The 27,618-nt window shown below is 40.2% G+C and overlaps 1 protein-coding gene and 1 long non-coding RNA gene across 2 annotated transcripts in view; both read left to right on the forward strand.

The window, feature by feature from the left end:
- LOC107076257 (protein NLRC3-like) overlaps positions 1-27,618 on the forward strand; it is a 77,347-nt gene that overhangs the window by 21,151 nt on the left and 28,578 nt on the right. The window contains exon 2 of the mRNA XM_069180175.1: positions 3,993-4,166. Coding sequence (XP_069036276.1) covers positions 3,993-4,166 — 174 coding nt within the window. The remainder of the gene's footprint in view (positions 1-3,992; positions 4,167-27,618) is intronic.
- LOC138224062 (uncharacterized) lies at positions 12,151-27,518 on the forward strand. Its single transcript, XR_011182417.1, has 3 exons — positions 12,151-12,984; positions 17,550-17,723; positions 27,350-27,518. It is a non-coding gene; the product is annotated as an uncharacterized lncRNA (long non-coding RNA).

Raw genomic sequence — 27,618 nt, forward strand, 5'->3', positions numbered from 1 at the left:
GCCTGGGAAAGCCTGTACAGATTTCTCTGTGACACAGCGGATAAAAATTAATGCCCTACCACTGATCACCACTAGAGGGCCCCAAATACCAGCAATTACATCCCTCTAACTTTCATTACATGTATGCTCCACTACAAACACATTAACACCAAAAACAAACACAGAACAGCGGCAGCAACAACAAGTTAAATAACATACATCTTAGAAAATAAATCGGTGTGAGCCAGTGGTAGGGGTAGCGTTCAGTAATCTGACAGTTTGTGGGAAGAAACTGTCTCTGAATCTGGACGTACTTGCCTTTATGCTCCTATAACACTTACTAGAGGGAAGGGGGAGAAAAGTGAGAAACCATGATGACTGGTATCCTTAGCGATACTTCCAGCCTTCCTGAGAGCAAAACTGTTTCAAAATGTTCACATCTGCACACCAAGAGTTGACTATCATTAGACATACACTACCAGCCGAACCAGAGCGATCCATGTGACAGGTGAAGAATCTGTCAAGCTGAACGGCTGAGTCAGGTGTATTGGGGGTCAGCCAGGTCTCGGCGAGACAGAGAACACAACAATCCCTCTGATGGCTAAACTCGTCCATCTTGTTCTCCACGGACTGCACGTTGGCCAGGAGGACACTCAGGAGCGGGGTCCGGTAGCCGCGGCGCTTCACTCTCGCTTGAAGTCCTCCAAGCTCCGCGTCCTTCGCATTCGCCTGCTCTGCTCTGAGTCAGCTGGGGGGTCAGTTTGCAGAGCCACCCAAGATAGGAAATATCTGTGTTTAAATCAGCGATTCTCGATCCAGTGTTCACAAGCACTGAATACTTGCAAGCAATAATTGCTGAAAAGATACACTGGATACAAAAATCCCACAATATGAAACAGATAAAGACATAAAGATGAGGAGCAACTCTCCGGCATCATGTTGATTGATTATATCAGCGTGATGTACTGTATCTAATTGAGTCTGCCTAGACTAAATGCTCATGTGACTGACTAAATCGTTCTTCATAGAACAGCACCAAACATTCCATAACTTTTCTCTCTCTCTAGCTAGAGAGAAATTTATGTTAATCTCTCCACAAAGCGATATCGCTCACTCTTAAAATATTTAAAAGAATACCTCACCCACGTCTTGATTCCATACCGGCACTCTGTCTCCTTCATAGATATAGGACAGTAAGCCAGTGGACCCTGCAATCCCAAAACCCCCGCATTATCCCACCTCACTTAAAATGCTGACAGCCCACAGTGGGGAGTCTTGTGCACTACCATTGCTGTCAAGTAGTTTGTGTCGGTTTTAGATCCAGCAGAGTCTGTCTGTCCCTTCTGTAGCTCTGTGTGAATTTATGTAGTTTTAATATTGTAACGCATACGGCCGACAGGCACTGTGTAAGAGCCGGCGTACCAGAGCAGGTGATGTCACCGCCCTTCCCTGTGATAGGAGGACTACAGCTACTGGGCTATAGAGAGATCTCTCTTTAGCTCACGGGGCTGGGTCACTGCAGAGAGACGCGGGAGTCCCGGGTTCGAGCCTCAGTCGGGATGGGGCCGACCTAATGCGGCAAGGGCGCCCGCTAGAGCCCCCGTTGCGTTACATTGTGTACTTTTTGTTGTTTAGTACAGTTTGTGAATATAATGTTAATGTCAATATGTTTAGGTGAAATACAAGTTATATTAAGATAAGATCACTTTATTGGCCATATACAATGTCTTGAATTACGAATTTGTCTTTTCGCATACCCCAACTTGCTCTCCATGAGACACACAGACAGGGAGAGAAGCTTGGGGTCAGAACACACGGTCAGCCATTTAAAGGACACCCCTGGTGCAGCTGGGGTTAAGGGCCTTGCTCAGGGGTCCAAAAGAGTAGGATTCCTCTGCTAGCCAAGGGATACGAACCAGCAACCTTCCAGCCACCGGCACAGAGCCACCGCACTGCCCTATATATTGTAATTCAACCAGGTTAAATAAACATATACTGTATTCATTGAACTGGAGGGGGTCCGAGGGTAAATTTCATGAGAGAAAAAAAAGCACTGTGGAGAGATCCGGAGTATACAGATCGGCTAGTGTGCGCGGAGAGGTGAGTTAAAATTTCATTAACGACTGGAGAAAAAGAGGAGAGATTATCGGGAAAAGAGAGAAACAGAAGGGACTGGATTGGGATAAGAAAAACGTCTGGAGACGATGTGCAAGGCATCCACATTCATTCTCAAAGAAAACACTCGGGATCTGCGGAGCGCAGTGAAGAGGCAGCAAGTTTCTCGATCATCAGAGGCTGCAAGTAAACCTGAAGATTTACAGCTGAGAACAGTGGACACAGGATACAGATTATTCTCACCGGACTGTCTGTTTTATTGTAGTCAGGACTCAAATCTATTTTACTGTTTTATCGCGGACAAACCTGTTTTTTCCGACTTTACTTTTACCATCCAGTATTAAAACACATTTTTTTTTTAAAGTTTGTGAAATTACTAAATTTGAGGAATATATCGTCTCGCCTTTTAACTAGCGTGCCAATGATTTTTTTGGGTTTAAGAGACTCCGTGCATTCCTTTATAGTGAATGTTATTTTTTTAGTTTCTCGACGGTTATTTATATATGTTGTTGTGTTTGAGAAATTTCACAATGCAGGGTGGTCTGTGTGTGATTTTCAATTTTAAATTACAGAAAGTAAATAGGATATTTGCTCATTGGGCACACAAGCCTTGTAAAGTCATCTTGTGATCACCGGTAGAATTATGGTTGAAATTCCTTGAAAGTCTAATATAGTCACAAATTGATGGCTGTTTCAGGTGGAGGCACTGCCAAATTAAAAGCATCATTTTTTGTGCAATTGACTGAAGTGGGACACAACATCGGTCACATTAAGAACCTAGGTCATCCCATTTATTATATAATGTATGAATTTAATGTTATACCTCTGGTTATAGTTACACTTCAGTGCTGAGAAACAGGCACACTTTCACTGGTATATCACCTGCTCCCTCCTGACTCCCATGTTGAGTCTCTTCTCTAACCTTAGTGTGGCCTTCAGCAGCCCTGCTGTTGTGTTCAGGGTGAGTTATGTCAATAAGAAGAGAATTGTACACAGTGCACTTTCTGCTGGGCCAGGCCCAACTCCTCTTCTACAGGAGCAGGATAAACACAGTCTCAGGCAGGAGGGCTGGAGAGGAGAAGAGTGTTTGATGGGTTGGTGAAGAGCAGGATCTCTCTTGAATTCCTCTAGTGAAACTGTAGAGATTCTTGTTTGAAGGTGTCGGTGTGTTTTGACTATGTTACATGTGAGAGTCTGTGTAGAGAGTCTTTCATGTGTAAATATGTTTTATATATTCGTGGGAGGGGTGGGGTTTGTTTAGTTTCATGATCATTTTCTATTACTTTTTTAGGGGGTTTAGTACAGTATATAGGGGTAGTGTGTATGCTAGTTATTTGTTGATATTATTATTATGTATTATTTTTATTATTTTATGTGTTATAAAAGCCCTGCTTGTTTTTTTTCTTCAAATGGTTTATTTTCTTCAAATTGAATTGTTTTTCTCAACATATCTACAAATAACAATAGTCTCCAGTTGACTTACTTCAGTGTTGCTAATTTACATTTGGGATTAATAAACCATTTTAATAAAAAACAACAACAACAACCAATGTTATAACTATACGATGATGTAATAAGAAAATATAATAATACATGTACAGCCATTTTATTATAGTTAAAAGTCTTTCTGTTTCCCTTTTCATTGTAGCTCCATGTGTCTCCCTGTTTCCCACTGTCTCCCTTCCTGACAGTTTCTTCTCATCTTTCTTCTTCCTTCTGGAACCCAAATTTTGAAGCAGCTGTTATCTTCATCATCCTCATCCACGGACACTCTGAGATGGATAATGACATGATGTTGTATATTACTGCTGAGTTGGGTGTTGTAGTGGAGACTTGGAAAGAAAGATGTGGATGAGCTGTGCAGATGTTCAGCTGTGCTCCTGTCTTTTTGTCTGCAGGATGGAGAGATGTAAACTAACAGAGAGATGTTGTGAAGATCTGGCCTCTGCTCTTCAGTCTCAACAGTCCAGTCTGAGAGAGCTGGATCTGAGTGACAATAAACTGGGAGATTCAGGAGTGAAACTGCTGTCTGCAGCTCTGAGAGATTCCAACTGCAAATTAGCAACACTGGGGTAAGTGAACACTGGTGATTTCTTTGTATTTTATTGTTTTATTTAGGTATGCTCAGACACAGAATATTGACTTTTTCACATGCATCCACACCTAGGAATTACAAAAATAAAAAAGAAGCAGGGCATATACAAAGACAAAAAACTGCAATGCATTTTTATACAAGTTCTTGTTTGTGACTATTGTTATTTATTAATATCTCATTACTGAGAGATTCAATATGCAATCTTTCCTATTTTGCCCATCTTTTTTACACACACACACATATATATATATATTGTTTTTGGTTTAGAATTCTGTGGGTAATATTCTCCATGAGATTTCATTCATAGAATCCTTCTTCATTAGAACACAAGGTCTGTCCAACTTTAACCAGTTTCTAGTGATTTATTTCATGGCTGCAGTTCTGACAGTTCTAAACAAGTATCTTTCTGCCTCTGAAGGCAGCTCATCTGGTGTTTGTGCCAGAAGAAAAAGGACTCCTAACAAGGAATTTTTTTATATTTGTTTTTCACAATATTTCCCCAGTTTATTTTCAAACCAAAAAATGTTTAGGATATGCCAGGTGTTCCCAGCCATTCTTCCAGCACTTTATTTTTCTTCCAATACTGAATATTAATTTCTTACTCACATTCTCTCCATGAATGTGAATTGGTGGATTTATGCAGATTTGAATTGTTTTAGATTCTTCAATTGCTATGGAAGTGCCAAACTCCTTTTCTCATTTGCATCTTACTTTTAACTTTTGAGTATTCTTCTTCTGTTTTCTGATATTGTACATACTGTACATCTGAAAGGATGTAGCTTTGGAAGAAAGTTCAGTATGCAAAATGTATCAATTTGTTAATCTCTCATCTCAGAGTCTCATTTACTTCTTCTCAGCTTTCTCCAGCATTTTCTCCTCTCTCTGTGCTTTGACGTTGCCTGTTTGACCACGTCTTGGACTGATCCCTGAGCTTTGAACCCTACATGTTAAATGACTCTCCTCCAGACTCTCCCTGGTGCTTTAATGAGTTCCTCTCAGCTCAACCTCTGCCTTTTTGATCATGTCTCTAGTTTCACTTCCTACTGCCTGCCCTGCACACGAGATATCACACTGGGGCCCTGGGTCTACAGTCTTACTTCTGTGCAGCTCAGCTTATAAAGCTTCAATAACCTGAATGACAGCTCAGCACACAACCTGACTATTTATCTCACTTAAAACATAATGCTTTCTTTCTTTATTCTTTAGTGCCACACAACAGAATTCAATGGAATTTGCTTTTGGTACAGGAAAGAACACAGATGAGACATACTGTACATACGACATATACAGTACAAATTTAAATAAAACAGAAGACAGACAAACATCGTCACATACATATGTAAACAACTTTCCATGTAGCAGCATCATTATACAGTGGACTCATATACATTACTCATACTCATTATACAGTGGAGTTCAACGTGAATTCAGAGTTCGTAAGGGAGTGGGAAGGAAGCTGAGGTTGAAGCAGGTACTCCTTGAATTGAAGGATCTGAAACGTGTTCCAGAAGGGAGAAGCTGAAAGAGATTATGAGTTGGGTGAGAGGGGTCTGAGATGATTTTCCTGGTGGCGAGATGAAACAGAAGGAAGTTCACAGCAAACAACTTTTGCAGCTTTGGACACAATCCTTTCCAGTTTGCCTTTTGAGTAGTTATCCAAGCTCCCATACCAGACTATAATAGAGGTTGTCAGAACACTTTGGATTATGGGTGTGTAGAATTGAAGGAGGAGTTGCCAGTTCACTCTGTGTTTTTTGAGTTGCCTAAGAAAAAACATCCTCTCTGTGCTTTCTTGACTATGTGGTCAGTGTTGGTACTCCATTTAAGATCACTGTTTATGTATGTACCTAGAAATTAAAGGAGTTTGTGGTCTCTATTGGCTGATCATTAATGAAGACTGGAAGTTTTGTGTTCTGAATGCGTTGTAAGTCAGTGATGGTTTTCCTGGTTTTAGAAGTGTTGAGTATGATGTCGATGTCCAAACACCAGGCTGTTCCCCAGTCAATCTGCTTTCGGTAACAAGTCTCATCATTATTCGAGATGAGGCCAACAATGGTTGTGTCATCTGCATATTTGAAAATCTTGAAAGAGTCATCCCAAGATGTGAGGTTGTTTGTGAAAAGGGAAAAGAGCCATGGAGATAGGATCTCCAGGAGACTAGGAGCCTTAGTGAGCATCTGTGCTGAGAGTCAGAGAGTAAGATGTCCTGTTATTCACCCTGACAGTCTGTTGGTGATGTGTTAAAAAGTCCAGAATCCAATGACACATAGAAGGGTTGATGTTCAAGTCCATCATGTTACTGAATAATTTAGGAAGATTAATGGTATTGAATGCTGAGCTGAAATCCAAAAAAAGGATGTGGGCATAGGAATTTGGCTTCTCCTAATGCTGGAGTACACAATGGAGAGCCAGGTTAACAGCAACAGACCTGTTGGCCCTGTAGGTAAACTAGTGAGGATCCATCAGAGGAGGTGTACAGTGCTTGAGGTGCTTAAGCACTAGATTCTCAAAGGCTTTCACAGCCACCGAAGTTTGTAGCTGTTGAGGCGAGATATTTTTTTAAAATTTAGGAACAGGTATTATAGTGGATATTTTAAAACTGTGAGGGACTTTCTGCTGAAGAAGTGAAGTATTATAAATGTTGGTAAACACAGGAGCCAGTTAATCAGCACAATAGCTGAGGGCTACAGCTGACAAATTGTCTGGGCCTGTGGCTTTCCTTTTATTTTGTTTTTTGAAGATTGCTCTTACTTCGTCAGTATGGATGGAGAAAGAAGGAGGATGAAAATGTAGGTAATGAGGAGGCCTCCACATCAGGTTTTTCAAAGCGAGCATAATAAGATTCTCAATAAGAAGAGAATTGTACCCAGTGCACTTTCTGCTGGGCCAGGCCCAACTACTCTTCTACAAGAGCAGGATAAACACAGTCTCAGGCAGGGGGGCTGGAGAGGAGAAGAGTGTTTTAGGGGTTGGTGAAGAGCAGGATCTCCCTAGAATTCCTCTAGTGGGCTGGGCAAACATTCAAGGTGAAAATTCTTCCATGAGGAGGGTACCTTTAAAGCGGAGATGATGGCTCCGAAAATTTTTGGTGCTCCCTCTCTTTAAAGCACTATCCAATTACGAAGACAGTACATACAGTTAAAAGTCAAACTGAACTAAGAACTATACTGTACATCCCATTTAAAATGGTGGTGCTTATGATCTTTGAGTTTAACCAACAAAACAGAGTGAAAAATCAGTCACATTTCTTTGGTCCTGAGTTTGGAAAGCTTAACCTATCAGCAACAATGTAATATTTACACGATATGGTACCTCAAACTGTCAGTTGCATGACTCTATAAGTCACTTGAGCCACTCCTATTTGGATTTTTAGTTATGGAGGCAGGACGACGACCCACCTTCCCTCTGGCTGCTTGACGTGTTGCCTTCTTTAACCATTCTGTGTCCGAATCGCAGTGGGTAAGAGAGAGTAAGGAGAAACACAGACAGAAAAAAAATGAATCCCAGTCATATTACGAATATATTTTTTGTTCAAGTTCAAGTTCAAGTTCAAGTTTATTGTCATTACACTCATATACATGGTATATGGTATAACGAAATGCTGTTTAGCTAGCTCTCGGACATAAGTAGTACAAAGAGAAAAAACAACAACAACAACAACAACTATACAATTGTGTAGCAAAAGAAAGACAGAGACAACAGGCAGTGTGCAAAAAACAACAACAGGCAATGTGCAAGAAAAACAACAGGCAATGTGCAAAAAAAAACAACAACAGGCAATGTGCAAAACAACAAAAAGTTAACAGGTTATGTGCAAAAATATGCATCAACAGAATAAAATAAAGGGATATAAATTATGGGGAGTGAGCTTTTGACATGTATGGTAGAGGTAGATTTTCAATGTGTGTTTGGGTTTTTGGAAAGAAAGAAAGGAAGAATGCACTGTGAGGTTCAGATCATAGGTGAGAGGTGAGGTGAGAGTGAGAGTGAGAGAGGCTGGGAATTTAACAGTTTGATAGTGCGGGGGTAAAAACTGTCTCTGAGTCTGGTAGTCCGGGCCCGAATGCTCCGGTACCGTTTTCCAGATGGTAGCAGATCATAAAGTCTGTAGCTGGGGTGTGTGGGGTCTTTGATTATGCTTAGAGCTTTCCTCAAGCACCGTCTGTCATAAATGTCCTGGATAGATGGGAGGGTAACCCCAGTGATGGACTGGGCAGTTTTCACCACCCGCTGTAGGGCTTTGCGGTCAGCAGCACTGCAGTTGCCATACCACACTGTGATGCAGCCTGTCAGTGCACTTTCTGTAGTGCATCTGTAAAAGTTAGTGAGGATCTGGGGACATATCTTAGCCTTCTTCAACCGTCTTAGGAAGTACAGCCGGTGTTGCACTTTCTTGATCAGACAGGTGGTGTTGAGAGACCATGTGAGGTCTTCGGTGATATGGACACCAAGGAATTTAAAGTTACTGACCCTTTCCACTTCAGTCCCGTTGATGTGGATAGGGGCATGTCCGGTTTGTAGTTTCCTGAAATCAACGATCAGCTCCTTGGTTTTGCTGACGTTGAGGGTGAGGTTGTTGTCATCACACCATGTTGTAAGGAGATTGACCTCCTCCCTGTAGGCCCTCTCATCATTTTCTGTGATCAGACCTACAACTGTGGTGTCATCGGCAAACTTGACGATGGAGTTGGTGTTGTGTTTGGCCTTACAGTCGTGGGTATAGAGGGAGTAGAGCAATGGACTAAGCACACACCCCTGGGGGACCCCAGTGTTCAGAGTAAGTGTGCCGGAGGTGTGGTTTCCAGGCCTGACAGCCTGAGGTCTGCCTGTCAGAAAGTCCCGAATCCAGATGCAGAGGGTGGTGTTGAGACCCAGTGCACTGAGTTTCTTGACTAGTTTCTCTGGGATAATAGTGTTAAAAGCTGAGCTGAAGTCGATGAATAGTAGTCTTGTGTATGTGTTCTTTTTGTCCAGATGGGATAGGGCCGTGTGTGTGGCAATGGAGATTGCATCATTTTGTGGTAAGGGGGAGTAAAACATCAGTATTTACAGTATTTCAGTGAGAGGGGTGAGCTTGTTTAGTCAAACAAAGCAGATGTGAATTTATTGGTTGAGCATTGATACAATTCACAACTTTGACAGCACAGTCTAACAGATTTTAATACCTCAGGCATTTTCTTGACGGCCAAGGCCTTGGATGCTGCAGTCCACTTCATATCTGGAACAACTTCTCTAATTCGTGCAACTACAATGCTGTGTCTGCCCATTATCGCTCTAGCACCATCTGTACAAACTCCGACGCATTTTTTCCAGTCGAGGCCATTCTCTTCGATAAATTCATTCGGAAGCTGAAATATGTGCTCTCCTGTAGTTTTTGTTGGTAGCGTCTTCAAAACAGAAAGTCCTCATGAGACGTGCCCTCAAACTCATTTCTAATGTAAACAAGCAAATTGGCCAAATCAACTTAATCTACAGACTCATCTAATTGCAGTTAAAAGCATCTGCTCATCTTAAAAAGCTCTATCAGTGTACTTTTGACATCATCTGCCATATCAATAATTCTACGAGTGACTGTGTCATTCGAAAGGGGCAAGAGGTCGAGCTGTTTAGCAGCTTTTTCTCCACACATAATATGTGTTATGTCACGTCCCTGGAGAACTCACCGCCCTTAATCAACTCCTTCACATTCCAGTGCAGTTTCCAATTAACTAATCAGACACACCTTCTTCCACCTGCCTACTTAAACCAACCTGACACACCACTCCTTGCTCAGTATTGGGTTTCACCTAGCTAGAGCTTCCCCGTTCCCCGTTCCCCGTTCCCCGTTCCCCGTTCCCCGTTCCCCGTTCCCCGTTCCCCGTTCCCCGTTCCCCGTTCCCCGTTCCCCGTTCCCCGTTCCCCGTTCCCCGATAAACTTCTGCTGGTACTTTTGAGTTCAGAGGATTTTGCTTTGGGTCCTTCTTCCGCAATACTCGTCAGCTCTTTTCCCAATGGTAATCAAAGTTCTTCACAAATAGTGTGTGGATTACCTGCTTTAGCAATCCGTAAGCTTGCATTTTCCCCCGTTTCTGTTTCAGGAGTCCGTCTCAAAAGTTAAAAGAAGTTTTTATTTCATGCGCGTGGGAGCGAAACACAGAGACGCTTGGTGTATTTTTCTCAAATTGACCTAGAACAGTTTTAAAAATATTTTTCTGTTATCTAGCCCGCTTTCCATTCACATTCTCCTACTTCCCTATTTGCTGGAGATAACGTTTTTTAAATACAATTAGTCATTTATGTTCGGAGCACACATTCCTATACAATGGTATAGAATTACATAGTAGCTCTTGTGTCCACTCAAGTATTAGCGTGCCCTGTATCATAGTACGTGGCTGCGTATTTGACACATAAACTAATTTCATTCAATTAGAAAATGAAGAAATAATTGTATTTATGAGAAATCTAATCTAAGCCATAATACAATAATTCGGTGATCAGTAATAACAGTTTAAAATGTGCATAGATTAATGTAAACATGCTGGAAACTTCACAATTAGGAATTAGGAAGCTCTGTAGGAAAAGATACAAAAGATAGAGAAAACCCAAGCTTTTTAAGGCTGAAACTAAAATTCAGTCTAAAAATGTTAGAGAGGTAAATAAATACAAAAATGCACATGAGCAAAACGTTTTAGAAATGGAGCTGGTGTTACTTTGAAATAAGCAAACAGAAAAATGTAATGAGCAGACACAGTGCAGAAGAGGGATGCAGGAACACTTGCAAAGCTTAGATATACAAGAAATCACAGAAAGGTGTGTTTAACTAAAGAATGTCTGAACCTGAAACAGGTTTGGATTTGAATAATCAGGTGCATTTCTGGCAGGGTGAGAATGAAGGTTTGATGGGATAAAGAGTCAGAAAATTAACTAACATGAAAAACAGTAATTTTATCAGAAAGCCTTAAAGTATATGAATTAGTAGCAAATATGGTTTCATGGAAGGCTTCTTAAATAGTTGAACATTCATTAAAGCAAGTCAGTTTGTGTTTGCCACACATAAAATACATTATCAAAGAAAGTAATTTAGCCTGTCACTAATAGAAACACTAAATAGAGTAAATAAAGAGTACTTGGAGAAAACCCACATGACCCAGAGAGAACATGCAAACTCCACACATACTGTACCCCAGGAATTGAACCTGGGGCCCTAGCACTGTAGGATAGCAATGCTAACCACTGTGCTACCATTAGAAATGGATGGATAGCTTAGTTATCTTTCTAGTTCACAGATTTGCATGCATAATTTAATTTTGAAAGTCACCGAGATATCTGGTACAACTGTTGTATTTATGTAAAAACTTACCAAAAGCATGCTTAACACTGCCAACCTATTCCTTAGTTAATACATTTAATTGTTATAAACAGTTAAGACTGTTATTAATAGTTGATAGCAAAATATTTTAAAATATATTTTATCCTTTCTTTACTAATTCTGTATTTTAGATATTTTTCAATACTCTGATTTTACATTTGAACAATGACTTGTATTTCAAATATTGAACTAAGTTAGACGTAACATTCAGAAATACAATCGAGAATAGTTTTGTGGCATTTGTTTTTATGACACTTTGCTAAAATTGATGAAAACCTAAAGGCGATTAAAATCTATAATCTTTCCACATGTCAATTACATTAGGAAGTACAATAAGCTCCTGCTTTATTTAACAATGCTTTTAAAAAATAAATATAATTGGTGAGAAAGTAGCTATCCTTAATGATAATTAAAGGACTGGAAGTCAAAGGAAATGATTTACGTTGCTTAATTTGAAAACTTAAGTTATAAAGGCAGACGCGACCTGTGTCTTAAGCGTTCCAGGCTGCAGACGGCTCATTCTGTATTACAGAGCTCCGCGCCTCCTCCCTCTCAGCTTCTCTGACGCAGCGCGGTGGACGGGGAGATATTTTCTCAGACTCTGATTGGGAAAAAAAAAGACCTACTGATCTGCTTCGTACCATAGGAAAATAGTAGAATATGTTTTTTATTTGTGTTTATGAAATTCAAGTGCTTTAAACGTTTGATTAAAAAGTAATTTACAGCGTAAGTTTCCAAGCTGATCACGAGGAAGAAAATCACCTGTTTTTTCAACTAAACTAATCTTTTAAAGTCATGCAATTCCTAAGTTAGGCAGGGTCACGTCATTGTTTCTTATTTTTGATTTTTTTTATAACTGGTGCCTCCAGTTAAACTGTAGAGATTCTTGTGTGAAGGTGTCGGTGTGTTTTGACTATGGTACGTGTGAGAGTACTGTACTTGTAGTATAGTGAGTAGAGATCGCGAAACAACAGAACGAGAGAGTAGAAGGCGGGAATATACAGTATAGTGTAAGGGCATGATTTGTGTAGTTAATAAAATAGTTAAAATAATAAAAGAACGGCTCTTTATTAAGATACACAACATTTATGGCGACGAGAGATGAGTGCTCGACGAACTCAAAGCGAGCAGAACACTGCAGGTTTTCGTTCTCTTGCTGGTAGAAACGAACTCTTGAATATTCGGACTGTTCGTTTAGCTTGCGCCATGGAAGATACGGCAGCCCCGCCGAGAAGCTTTGCTTATGCCCAGCTCTCTCCACCGCTTCCACTGAACCTCGGAGCTCCGGATTTGTATACGGAATACAAGATATGGATGGAGTCGTACAGATTTTTTGAAATAGCCAGTGGATCTACAGAAGCTCCGGATGCCGTGAGACGTGCTATATTACTGCACTGTATCGGGGCGCCCGTGCAGCGGATTTTCGCCAAACTCCCTGGAGAAAAAGGTACATATGAACAGACTGTAGCTGCCTTAGACACTTACTTTACACCGCGGAGAAATGTGGTTTTGGAACGACATAAATTTAGGCAGAGAACTCAGTCTCAGGACGAATCTGTTTATGCTTTTTGTGAATGCACTAAGAGAACTGGCTAAATCGTGTGACTTTGGAGTATTGGAAGCTGAGATGTTAAGAGATCAGCTTGTGGAAAAATGTGCACATAAGAGACTGCGTGATACATTGTTGCAGGAGGAAGGGCTGACTTTAGAAAGAGCTCTTACAGTCGCTAGAATTCATAAAGCAGCTCAAGCATAATCAAGACACCTGACTACCTTCATCACACACAGGGGTTGTTACCGTTTCAGAAAAGTTCCTTTTGGCTTGTCTAGTGCCCCAGAGGCCTATCGGAAGGCTATGGACTCGATGTTGTGTGCAATGCCTGGTGTTGTATGGTATATGGATGATGTTGTAGTACATGCGGAAAATGAAGAACAACTAGAACAGAGGCTCAGGCAAGTATTCCAAAGATTCCAAGACAGAGGCTTAACTTTAAATAGAGATAAGTGTATCTTTGGCCTGAAAGAGATCGAGATACTGGGACATTTGGTCACTGCAGAAGGAATAAAACCAGACCCGAAAAAGGTGACAGCTGTTTGCAGTGCACCGAGACCCGAGAATGTTGCACTTTTGCGCTCGTTCTTAGGCACTTGTGGATTTTTGATTAAATTCATTTCTTATTATGCAGATACTGTATATCAGAACCCGTTAGAAAACTAACGAGGAAAGGACAGAAGTGGGAATGGACACTGGAAACTGAGAAAGCCTTTGCCAAGTTGAAAAGAGAACTTGTAACTGAACCGTGTCTGGCATACTTCAAACTAGATGTGCCAACAGTAGTGATCAGTGACGCGAGTCCTGTAGGGCTTGGAGCAGTATTACTACAAAGAACATGGACAGAACAAACCAGTGGCATATGCAAGTCGCTCACTTACCCCAACAGAAAGGCATTACTCGCAAATAGAGTGTGAAACCTTGGGTTGTGTTTGGGCAGTGGAACATTTTAGGACATATTTATGGGGAGGCAAGTTCACACTTCAAACGGATCATAAACCCCTCAACACCTCTTGTAACTCTTTTGAGTTAGTGAATGTGGAAGATGGCTCAAAAATAATGAGAAATGTAAAACATCTTCGACACGCTCCTCCATTGGATCTTGATTTTGAATCTGCAGAAGCAGAAAATGCGGAGAATACTGGACTTTCTGACGTGGAGGAAGTGCCGAGTCCTCACACAGTGGAGAGTACATCCGTAGGAGAGCAAGTAACTTTACCCAGAAGTGAAGTAACAACCAGAAGTGGCAGGGTTATCAGGAAACCGGCTCGTTACAGAGACATTTACAAATATAGGACTTGCATAGCTCTCCAAATGTTAAATTGCTCTATTTTGTTTATCTATGTAGATGTTGCTTAGACTGCTAGAAATGAGGTGATATTTAGAAGGGACTTAAGTAGAAATTGAACTAAAATGTTGGTACGCATAGAAATAGTTGTAAAAAAAGAAAAAAAAGGTGAATGTGTTGAATAGAAATGGAAGGTTTTACATACATTTTGTTGTAATAGTTAATAACCGTTTACTGTGTGTTGATATAGAATTTTTACAATTGTATGGTAAAGTTATGGACTTTAAAAATAACAAAGGAAGGGATGTAGTATAGTGAGTAGACATCACGAGACAACAGAACGAGAGAGTAGAAGGCGGGAATATATGGTGTAAGGGCATGATCTGCGTAGTTAATAAAATAGTAAAATAATATAAGAACGGCTCTTTATTAAGATACACAACAAATATAAAGACGCGGAAATGTGTTATATAGCGTTTGATAGTGGTTGCTCGGAGCCTGGGATAATGCTGGCATTTTAGAAACTTTCTACATGCGTGAGAATACCGTGACACAAGGAAAACGAAGGAAAAAGTAATTTCGTGAGCACGAATTGTAAATCGTTCCCTTGATATAACATTTTTTCCTACTGAAGGCCCCTCCCGGGCTCCGTAACAAAGTGTTATCACACTTAAATTATTTAAACCTCTCCCACGTATTTATACGTTTTTTGTACTTCGGAGATAACTTCGGAGGTATCAGACAGTACGTCGTCTTGTACTCTACCATTTCTGTCAATTAGCTTACGTGTGTTTTAAATCCAGTCGAGTCTGTTCCTTCTGTAGCCTTGTGTGAATGTATGTAGTTTTCATATGCATTTTTTGTTGTTTTAGTACAGTATGTGAATATAATGTTAATATTAATACATTCAGGTAAAAGTTATATTTTAGTTCAACCAAGGTAAATAAACATAGCAGAAGGGCTTTAGTAGCGTGATGCTAGCTACATTAAGTGACACCAGCTTGGCAGCACCTTTCAAAATAAAAGAACCCTAACCCTGCTTTAGGAAAAAAAAATCCTGGACCAGATAAAGTCACATTTATAGCACAACAACAATTTGTACATCCTTAAAACTGGGTGGAATGTGATACAGAGACACACAGGTAATAGGAAATTGCCGTTTTTCATTATTTTTTTTCTTTCTTGCAATCTCTTTGGTGTTTTTATATCACTTTCTGCTTGCAAACTGACACAGAGCTGTGCTCTTCTAGACAGGAAAAAGTCTAATTCCTGACAAAACAAAAAATTGTCCCTCTCCAAAAGTAGCTCAGATCTATTCTACAGACCCACAGCTAATAGAAAATCACTATGGTTTTGTCAGATAAGCGTCTTTGGAAATGTTGCTGGGGTTTATAAGAGCACTTGCTGTTTCCAGACTGGGACCATGCAGTGATGGACAGGGAGTGGTCTCACTCCCCTCCCGACCAAACCAAAATTTGTGCCTCTTCAAAAATACCTCAGATCTATTCCACAGACCCATAGCTAATAGAAAATCACCTTGGTTTTGTCAGATAAGTGTCTCTGTCATAATTGTTGAGGTATGTAGAGCACCTTCTATTACCAGACTGGGACCATGCAGTGATGCACAGGGAGTGGTCTCACCCCCCTCCCAAACAAACAAAAAATTGTGCCTCTCCAAAAGTAGCTCAAATCTATTCTACAGACCCTCACCTAATAGTACATAACCATGGTTTTGTTATATAAGTGTCTTTGCTAAAGTTGACTTTACCTGGTCCAGGATTTTGTTTTCTAAAGCAGGGTTTAGGCTTTCATTTCATTTTGAAAGGTGCTGCCAAGCTAGTGTCACTTAATGAAGCAAGCAGTACATTACAATTTGGCAGTACTGCTACATTAGCAGTAGGCTGCAGTATGTGTCCCAAAAGCCTAATATACTCACAGATTGATTCAGGTCTGTTTCAGGTGGAGGCACTGCCAAATTAAAAGTGTCATTTTGTTATGCCACATTAAGAACATTAACATCGGTCACATTAAGAACCTATGTCATCCATTGTGTTATATACTGTATGAATTTAATGTTGTAATGGTTTTGGTTTCACTTCTGTGTTGATATTCAGGTACACTTTCACTGCTATAGCACCTGAACCTGTCTGACTCCCATGTTGAGTCTCTTGATCCACCTCTTCTCTAACCTTATTCTGACCTTCAGCAGCCCTGCTGTTGTGTTTAGGGTGATTTATGTCAGTAAGAAGAGAATTGTACCCAGTGCACTTTCTGCTGCGCCAGAGCCAACTCCTCTTCTACAAGAGCAGGATAAACACAGTCTCAGGTGGAGGGTCTGTAGAGGAGGAGAGTGTTTGAGGGGTTGGTGAAGAGCAGGATGTCTCTAGAATTCCTCCAGTAAAACTGTAGACTCTTGTCTGAAGGTGTTGGTGTGTTTTGACTATGTTACATGTGGGAGTCTGTGTAGAGGGTCTTTCATGTGTAAAACATGTGCAGTGTTGTGTAGTTTTGCGAGGGATGAGATTTGTTTAGTTTCATGATCAATTTCTTTATTCTTTTTATTACTTTTTATTACTTTTTGTAATAATAATTATATTATTGCTTAATATAATTATTAATTATTTTTTGTGGTGTTATAGTTAAAACCCTGTTTTTTTTTCTTCAAATGGTTTATTTTCTTTAAATGGGAAAGTTGTTTTTCTCAAAATATCTACAAACATCAAAATCTCCAGTCCACTTACTCCAGTATTGGTCATTTACATTTGGGATTAATAAACCATTTGAAGAAAAACAACAACACTGTGACTAACTACAATAACTATAAGAAGATGACATCATAATAAAATATAATAATGTGAAGCAATTTTTATTATGGTTAAAAGTCAAAGTCTCTCTATTTTTGTTTCCTATTTCCAGTCACTGTAGCTCCGTGTGTCTCCCTGTTTCCCACTGTCTCCCTTCCTGACAATTTCTTCTCATCTTTCTTCTTCCTCCTGGAACCCAAATTTTGAAGCAGTTATCTTAATCATCCTCACCCATGGACACTCTGAGATGGATAATGACATGATGTTGTATATTACTGCTGAGCTGGGTGTTGTAGTGAAGACTTGGAAAGAAAGATGGGGATGAGCTATGCAGATGTTCAGCTGTGCTCCTGTCTTTTTGTCTGCAGGATGAGGTACTGTACACTAACAGAGAGATGTTGTGAAGATCTGGCCTCTGTTCTTCAGTCTCAACACTCCAGCCTGAGAGAGCTGGATCTGAGTCACAATAACCTGGGGGATTCAGGAGTGAAACTGCTGTCTGCAGCTCTGAGGAATCCCAACTGTAAATTAACAACACTGCAGTAAGTGAACACTGGTGATTTCTTTGTTTTTTATTGTTTTATGTAGATATTCTGAAACACACAACATTCACTTTTTCACATGCATCAAAAAGTAACACCTATGAAGTACAAAACAAGAAAGAAAGAGGTCATCTAGAAAGACAAAAAACTGCTACGCAACTTTATACAAGTTCTTGTCTCTGGCTTCTTTGTTAATATCTTATTACTGAGAGACTCGACATGCAAACTTTCCCACTTTGCCCATCTTTTTACACATATGTTTAATTTGTTGTTGATTTAGAATTTTGTCTATTGTCTATGAGATTTCATTCATAGAGTCCTTCTTCATTTGAACACAAGGTCTGTTCAGCTTTAACCAGTTTCTAGTGATTTATTTAATGGCTGCAGTTCTGACAGTTCTAAACAAGTATCTTCGTGCCTCTGAAGGCCGTTCATCTGGTGTTTGTCCCTGTTTGTCTTCAAGACTCTTTCGCCAGTTTATTTTCATACCAAAAATTTTTATGATATGCCTGGTGTTCCATTCTTCCAACAGTTTGTGCTCCTAAATTTATCATATTTGGATTGCAATTTGTTTTTCTTCTAATATTGAATATGATTTTTTTACTTGTACTCCATTAATGTGAATTGCTGGATTTATACAGGTTTGAATGGTTTTAAATTGTTCAATTGCTATGGAAGTGCCAACGTCCTTTTTCTCATTTGAATGGTACTCATAACTCTTGCGTTCAGTCTGTGATTTCGTTCTGTGATCAATGTGTTCATCTCTTTAGATTCTCAATTACTTCTTCTCAGCTTTGAATTTTAACCCTGCATTTTAAACGACTCTCTTTCAGACTCTCCCTGGTGCTTTAATCAGTTCCTCTCAGCTCAACCCCTGCCTTTTCGATAGCATCTCTGGTTTCACTTTCTCCTGCCTCCCCTGCTTGCTTCCAGCAGAGCCTGTGCCTGGATTTAGTCTCCGGGTTACTGCTTTCGTCAGCTCATTGCAGGAGATATCACACTGGGGCCCTAGGTTCAATTCCAGACCTGGGGTGCTATCTGTATGGAGTTTGTATGTCCTCCCCATGTTTGTGTGGTGTTCCAGTTTTCTCCCACAGTCCACAAACATGCTGGCAGGTTAATAGACTTCTGGGAAAGCTGGCACTGGTATGAGTGTGTGCTCTTTGATAGACTGGCATCCTGTCCAGGGTTCAATCCTGCCTTGTGTCCAGTGCTTCTTGGGACAGGCTCTGGGTAACTGTGACCTTGAATTGGGTAACTGATTAATAAAAGTGATATTGATGGTGTTCAAATGCCACACTGCCTTCTTTGTCAATTAAGTAATAGTATAAACTTATCCCTGTAATGTCAGATAAAGTCAAATTTCTCTAATTTTATTTGGCAGGGAAGAAAATCTCAGGTAAAACCTACACCACTCAAACTCTCCCAAATCTCTTCCAACTTGTCAGCAGCCATATCACTCTGCAATTCACAAATGGCAATCCACTGACGCTAAGCAGGTGTGAGCCTGGTTAGTACCTGGATGGGAGATCTCCTGGGAAAAACTAAGGTTCCTGCTCATCCTTCGATGAGATGTAAAACGGAGGTCCTGACTCTCTGTGGTCATTAAAAATTCCTGGGCGTTTCTCGAAAACAGTAGGGATGTAACCCTGGTTTCCTGGCCAAATTTTCATTGGCTCTTACCAATCATGGCCTCCTAATAACCCACATCTATGAATTGGCTTCATTGCACTGCTCTCCTCCCCACTGATAGCTGATGTGTGGTGAGTGTTCTGGTGCACTATGGCTGCTGTTGCATCATCCAGGTGGATACTGTTGGTGGAGAGGAGTCCCCATTACCTGTGAAGTGTCCAGAAAAGTGCTATATAAGTGTAAGCAACTATTATTAATCTACAGTCCTATTTCTGTGGAGCTCAGCTTAAAGCTTAAACTACCTGAGTAACAGCTCCCCAGCAAAATGGTGAAGAGGTATTCATCTCACTTGAAACCTTGTTTTATACTTACTTTAACTCGACGTATTGTGAAAATAAATAATTTAAACAATTTTAATACGGTAATCACATAGAAGAAAAAGAGTATTATGAAAAAATATACTGTAGAAAGGAATAGTCTTTTTGAGAGATTGAGAGAATTAGCATTGGTCCCTGACTTTAAACCACATGAAATAGATGTTTTAGCAGTGGTCATTGAGAGGCATAAGGAAAGTCTGGAACAAGACAGAAATCCTGGAAGTACAGTACATTCAATCTTGTTGTCTCAGTCCTTCCCGAGAGCTAGAGAGGCATCAATTTCCATCTATTGAAGTCTTGCTTCAGCTGATTTTCTACCACCTTTTAGTTACATTTTAATGTTTTCTAGGTTTCTGGGTACTGCAATTTAATCTGCAATAACATTTAATCTTATCAAAATCCTATCGTAAATTGAATGTATTTTTTGTCTCCACGGATATAGATTCCCCAATAACATTGCTTCAGAATTTTCTTTGTTTAATTCCTATTCTGAAAAGTTGCTGTAGTCTGTGATTACATCTGTGAAAACAGGAAAAGATGTTGAATTTCTGCTGTATATAATATCATCTTTATAAATTGTGTGTTCTCCTGCTATATCACCTCCCTCTGTATCCTTTTGTTGTCTTATACTCTGAGAGAATAAATCAGTGGTGACAAGCATCTCCTAGCCTTGTTCCCCTCTATGAATTAAAGCTCTCTGACAGAATACCATGAGCCTGTTCCTGTGCATTTGGTTGTTTTTACATTGCATGTAGCCAAACAATAAAACCATTATGAAAACCAAATTCCCTTCAAGTTTCAAATACAGAAAGGCTGTAATACTCTTTTAAGTGCCTTTTCTGTATCCAGACTTTTTTTATAGTTTGAAATTTGCTAACCCTCCTGCAGACTTCTCACGTTGAAGCATATGAGACCTGTGATTGTTTTCCCCTTCACATGAACTTAGATTCAATTCACTTATACAGATTAATTAATTAATTTTAATAAATTAATTGCTTACACGTATATAGCACTTTTCTGGACACTCCACTCAAAGTGCTTTACAGGTAATGGGGACTCCCCTCCACCACCACCAATGTGCAGCCCCACCTGGATGATGCAACGACAGCCATAGTGTGCCAGAACACGAATTTTCCACAACATAATTATATAGATATGGGTTTGAAAGTAATAAGCTAGTTATAAATAAGGTTTTTTTAGTCTTTCAAAGTAAAAAAAATAAATTGAAACAAAATTATGAAGATTTCCATTATTATTATCAGTGAGCTACTGGCAGTGCCACTGTTGACACTGTGTATTAGCTATCTCCTGTAGATAGGGCTGCCAGACTCCTAACACACTGATAACATCACAGTTTATTTGATCTCAATCAGACTGACAGGTATACAAAAGGACACCTCAGCCTTTGAAAAGCTAAGGAAAAGACTTAGCTTTTTGAGATTTCTCAAATGGAAATGTAATATGGAAGGCTAAACACATTTCTATACATCACAGATGATAATACTTGCGAAAAGTGTATTTCTATGTAGACCGTGAGAGAGCCTGGAGAGCTGATCAGTCACTCTTGTAAATCTCCTCCAAAACTTCAAGAATATTCTATTTTTCTGTTCTTTCTGATCCTTCCGTGCCACTGTCTTTGTTCTTCCAAGCAATGGAAGTGATAAAGTGTCATGAAATATTTTTTCTTTCTCAATGGAGAGATGCTCTTGGTATCTCCATTGAAGTGAGACAATAGCTATTCACAGGATTAGACTACGGACAAGTATGTACAATATAATCTTTATCAGTTTTCAACCTCTGCAAAATCTTAATGGTCAGATTTCACTGAGTTACAGTGAGTTTCACCAGCAACACACAGCCAATCTGTCACAGTTTTTGCCAAACCAGGAAAAACTGGAGACACAGCCAAGAGGACAGATGTCTCAGTCATGGGATGTGGTTTTTGAAACAGTAATGCATTTTCCCAGTAAGGATGCAGGGTTTTGACATTTGGACAAGTCATTGCTTTTGTTACAATATTTCCACTATAATAAGGACTCAAGTATATGTTCATTATTTTGGCATCATGTATACTGCACCATCAGGAAAATGATCTTATATGTAAGGATCATGTTGTCTGATTAGGATGTAAAACACACTCTTGAAGTAGAGATTGACTTGTTTCTTATGATATAGGGTTTGTTGCACTATGTTTTAATTTGGTTGCTAAAACTTGATGAAAGTGACTGGTAGCATTATGTCTTCCTGTGGTCTACCATCCCTGTGGTCAGCACTGACTCACTAATATGTTCTTTTTCTAAATACTCCTCTCACTACTGTGAAAACATACAGTATTCAGCTGCTGGAATAAGAGGATATGGGAGATCACTTGCATGTGTAATACTTTGTATACCAATTGCAGAATATGTTGTTTATGATGATGTAAAATCTAACTTTCCAACACAGTCCTGCGGATGTCCTTGACGCAGAATAATTACACTTTTGACTATATATCCTAGCATTGTGTTTGCATTGTTTATTACTTTCCCACAGTGTGTAGAAGATGTAAAAGATGGATGTTAATAAAAACATCTGGTGTTTTTCACAAATAAACGGGGTGTGTCTGACAGGGAGTCGGAGTTGTCAATAGAGAGTTGTCAACAGATGTGTTGCCTCGGTAACCACAGCTGATAGGAAAGAACAGGTCTGTGACAGGGAAGACAGACTAACGGCTGCAGCTACAAACCGATAAGGAGAAGAGATGGGAGAACAACAGTCTGGGAGGAGACTGTGAATAGAACAGTGAAAGAACCCCAATGAGGGGAGAGAAAGGAGAGCTTTAGTCTCGAAGGAGAATAAGGAAATCACAGAAGGGACCAGGAAGAGTGAAAATCCTGGAGGGGATTGTGGTGGAGAGCCTACAGATTTGAAAGATTGAATGACTTAAAGGGACAGCCACCTGTTTTTTTGTTAGTGATCAGGGTTGTCCAGGAGCCCACTGTATGAGTGTTTAGTGAGTTTGGAGTCAGTGTGTATGTGCCAGCATCTGAGGTGCCACAGAGGGACCCTCCCCCAGATGATAAGGGGTATCAGGTGAGAGAGTTAGGTCTGTCTTGCTGCAAAGCTCTGGTCAAAACACAGTGGCTGCTGGGCACGGGTTTGAGGTGTACCATCAGCTGTGAATACACAATCTGGGTTATGAGAGTTAGGCACCAAGGAGGTTGTGTATGTTTTGACAGAAAGTGTGTTGAGTCTCAGCAGTGAGATGTGATGAAGAGAGACTCAGGATAGTTAGTGTGAGAGGTCTGAGTGTGGTAGTGAGTCTCTGGAGACAGGTGTGTGTGTGTGTGAGACCCAGCCCAGTGGCGTCAAGTGAAGACGTGAGAGGCTGGAGGCAGCTTGTTGAGTCCAGGAATCTGCGACAGAAGGACTTGGCTCAGTGAGGGACCTACATTATGATCTCAGAGGAGATCAGATGGAGACGACAGTGGAGTCAGTGAGTTGGAGACTCAGGACCTGAGAGTTTTAGTACAGATTCCTGTGGTACTCTAATAATTACATCACCTCTGTTTGCTTCATGTTATCTCTGCTCTTTTTTTCTATTTTTTAAATAATTCTAAATTTATGCTTCTCTGCCTGTGATTTGAGAATTCCACATAAAAGAAGAATTTTATTAAAAAATGTTGAAAGTGCAAATACACAGTATCATGCTGTATGCTTTGTGTGTTCATTATTGCTTTTGCTTGTTCAAATAGCAAACAAGTTGGTTATACAAGAACTATCTTCTCTAAATCCCTATTGACCTTTTCATGTATGTGATCCTCTAGTTCAGGGGTGCCCAGCCTTTTTTAATGCAAGATCTACTTTTTCATTTGCCAGTCCAGTGCGATCTACCAGTGTGAATTTGAAGCTCTGATATAGGGAAAACAGACAGTGGGCACATCAGTACAATAACGATACCCCTCACTAAAATAACAGAAAAAAAAAACAGTGACTCATGCTACAGTGAACAAGTAATCTTCCCTATTTTAGAAAAAAGATTATCCTACCTTAATGTGAGCATTGGCACTGAGAAGCTTACCACAGAACACTTGTAATTTTTTTACCTGTGTTGACACTACTGATCATGCCGATGACATTTTTATTTTGTCCATGCAACTCGACATTCAGGTCATTCAGCAGTTCAGTCAAGTCTGTGAGGATTGCTAAATCCAAAAGCCACTGGTTATCCTCTAACTGGGCATATTCACCATGTTTATACGACTTGAGAAACTCTTTGATTTCAGGCAACAGCTGTCTGAACACTTCTCACCAAAAATGTTTGTTTTCGAAATCTACAAACAGCAAGTCAGCAGTCTCAACAAACGCTTTTTTATTACTTCTCGATCCCTGAACGACTTTTTGTGATGAGCCAGGATGTGGCACACAGAGAACGATGCGATGATTGTATTAGGTCTCGTGAAAACCGACTGCTGCTAGTTGAGATTTTAATTTTTCCACTTTTCTTTTCCGTAACTCACTTTTAGCGGGAAAGTCCACATCATACGTTTTGTGTGCAGTTTTGAAATGTTGCTTTTCAAGTAGACGCTAGCATTGCAGATTTGAATGCGAAAAAAATACTCCCATTCCTTGTGGTAACGGTGCGTTTTTGGTCTCTTTGTTTCACTGTTTTCGCTCAAATACTCCAACTATCAAATAGGCAATCAAACTTATCAAACTGTTGGCGAATTGATCACAGCAGGTCTGTTACGCTCCACTATGCACTGTAGTGAATGCGGGGTTAACAAAACATGTGAAAATCAGGAATTGACTGAGCTGTTTAGTGAATAAGTAAATATTTAAAAACCCCAATTTGTGATTTTTCCAGAATATATCCGAGCAGTTGGTATAATTAGAGGCACAACTGTACCAGACATACTGTACTGTATACTACACCACAGACAATAGAACACACAACACACAAATTACTATGTTTAAGGCCAGTAGCCATATCACTCTGCAACTCACAACTGGCAACCCACTGGAGCTCAGCAGATGTGAGCCTGGTCAGTACCTGGATGGGAGACCTTCTGTGAAAAACTAAGGTTGCTGCTAGAAGAGGTGTTAGTGGGGCCAACAAGGGGGTGCTCACCCTGTGGTCCATGTGGGTTCCAATGCCAGTATAGTGACGGGGACACTAGACTGTAAACAGGCGCTGTCTTTAGGATAAGACATAATACAGAGGTCCTGACTCTTTGTAGTCATTAAAAATCCCAGGGCGTTTCTCAAAAAGAGTAGGGGTGTAACCTGCTGTCCTGGCCAAATTTCCCATTGGCCCTTACCAATCACGGCTTCCTAATAATCCCCATCTGTGAATTGGCTTCATTCCTCCGCTCTTCTCCCCACTGATAGCTGATGTGTGGTGAGCATTATGGCGCACTATCATCCAGGTGGGAATGGTAGTGGAGGGGATCCCCATTACCTGTAATCTAAAGTGCTTTGAATGGAGTGTCCAGAAAAGCACTATATAAGTGTAAGCAATTATTAATTATTATTATAACGGTCTGTGCTCAAACAAGGTGTTCCAGAGGCCTAACATTCTAATCACCCAGAAAGTACTCCTGACTTCTACTGTGTATTAAACTCTTAAATAATGCCTACAGTGGCGAAATAAGAGATTACTTGCCTTCTAAATAAATACAACCTCATTCTCTTCTTCATTGGCTGCAGTGGGTCAGTAAATGGCTGTACATTCCTGGCTGCCCTGATCCTACTATCCTGGACTCGGTTTACACTGATGTATGAGGGCACTGTGAAAAACCCAGGTGCCACAAAATAGATATTATAAATTGGAGACATCTCTAATTGAAGTTTCTTTTACCCAGGAAATGCAAGTTCCTTAAAAACACAGAATAGCAAGCTCTCTCTAGTATGGTTCAAATACATAGCTCCAGTCAGGTTTTGTCTGGATGATCATCCAGACTCTTTTGACAGTGAAGCCCAACTGTATCAATGTTATCTAAATTCTAGTGAAATTTCCAGATGGATCCCAAGCTAAAAAGATTCACCTGTGGCTGACAAAGTCTTAGGCAGAATTCTAGTTCATACGGACTCGCTCTTGAATTGCCATCTTGTACTTAAAGTTCAGTTTTATGGCTCAGACAAAGTGGATGCAGCCACAGATTGAGAGAGCAGGTCAAAGAAATAAAGTGCATGAATAAAGTTCATGGTCTAACAACACCTTTTAAATCCAGTGATAACTGCTGGAGATTAATTTTGAAAATACACTGATATCCACAATAGAGAATGGAGACAGAACTGGGCCATTACTCATTTTTTACCAGCAGGCTGCACTGAACCAATGTCACCCAGCTACACCACCTGCTGCACATGGACTTGGGTTGCTGGCACTGTGTGGACTAGATGTGAGCTACACTGGGGCGGTATTCACTGCAGTATACAGGCAGATATTAATGTCAGATTCTGTCTGCACTTCCTCTCAGAGGTTGCTTTTAATGTAGGGTCATCCCCCTGATGTGTCTCTCTTCCCTGGCCTGCTGGGACCTGTAATAGTCTTATACCTTAGGGGAACTGTCTTTAGCTTCAGCTGAGGGGAAAACTCTGTCAGGCTATGGACTAATCTCAGCTGTCCTAGGAAGCCTGTACAGATCACTCTCTAAAGTTGGAAAGGGGAAATGTGCACGCCATCACTGTTGTCCATTAATTTGTGTTTGTTTTGGATCCTAAAGGGTCTATCTATTTCTTCCGTGCTGAGAGTCTTTAGGTGATGTGTGTGTATGCTGTTTATTGCTTCATATTATTGTTACTTCTGTTATTTTATGTGTTGTTATAAACATAAGATAAGATCACTTTATTAGCCGTATACAATTTCTTGCATTAGGAATTAATCTTTTCACATACCCCAGCTTACTCTACATGAAACACAGACCAGGAGAGAAGCTGGGTGTCAGAGTACCAGGTCAGCCATCATATAGCACCCCCAGGTGGAGTTGGGGCCTTGCTCAGGGGCCCAACAGAGTAGGATTCTTCTGCCTGCTGTGGGATATGAACCAGCAACCTTCCAGCCACAGGCACAGATGCTTAGCACAGTGCCACCACTCCAACTCATACAGGATGACATATATATTTATACATTGATAAAGTTAAAACACAGGTCAGTTTTTTTATTCAAATTGTTTATTTTCTTCAAAAGGGAATGCTGTTTTTCTCAACATATCTACAATTAACAATAAAAAGTCTCCAGTTCACTTACTCCAGCGTTATACATTTACATTTGGGATTAATAAACCATTTGAAGAAAAACAACAACATCAACCATATAACTAACTAAAAATAACTATAAGAGAATGACATAATAATAAAATATAATAATAAATGCAAAGCATTTTTTATTGTAGTTAAAAGTGAAAGTCTCCCTTCCTGACAGTTTCTTCTCATCTTTCTTCTTCCTTCTTGAATCTAAAATTTGAAGCAGCTCTTATCTTCATCATCCTCATCCATGGACACTCTGAGATGGATAATGACATGATGTTGTACTGTATATTACTGCTGAGCTGGGGGTTGGAGTGAAGACTTGGAAAGAAAGATGTGGATGAGCTGTGCAGATGTTCAGCTGTGCTCCTGTCTTTTTGTCTGCAGGGTGTCATGGTGTAAACTAACAGAGAGATGTTGTGAAGATCTGGCCTCTGCTCTTCAGTCTCAACACTCCAGTCTGAGAGAGCTGGTTCTGAGTGGCAATAACCTGAGGGATTCAGGAGTGAAACTGCTGTCTGCAGCTCTGACGAATCCCAACTGTAAATTAACAACACTGAAGTAAGTGAACACTGGTGATTTCTTTGTTTTTATTGTTTTATGTAGATATTCTGAGACACACAACATTCACTTTTCACATGCATCAGCACCTAGGA

The sequence above is a fragment of the Lepisosteus oculatus genome, chromosome 18 (assembly GCF_040954835.1).
Source record: "Lepisosteus oculatus isolate fLepOcu1 chromosome 18, fLepOcu1.hap2, whole genome shotgun sequence".
NCBI lineage: Eukaryota > Metazoa > Chordata > Actinopteri > Semionotiformes > Lepisosteidae > Lepisosteus > Lepisosteus oculatus.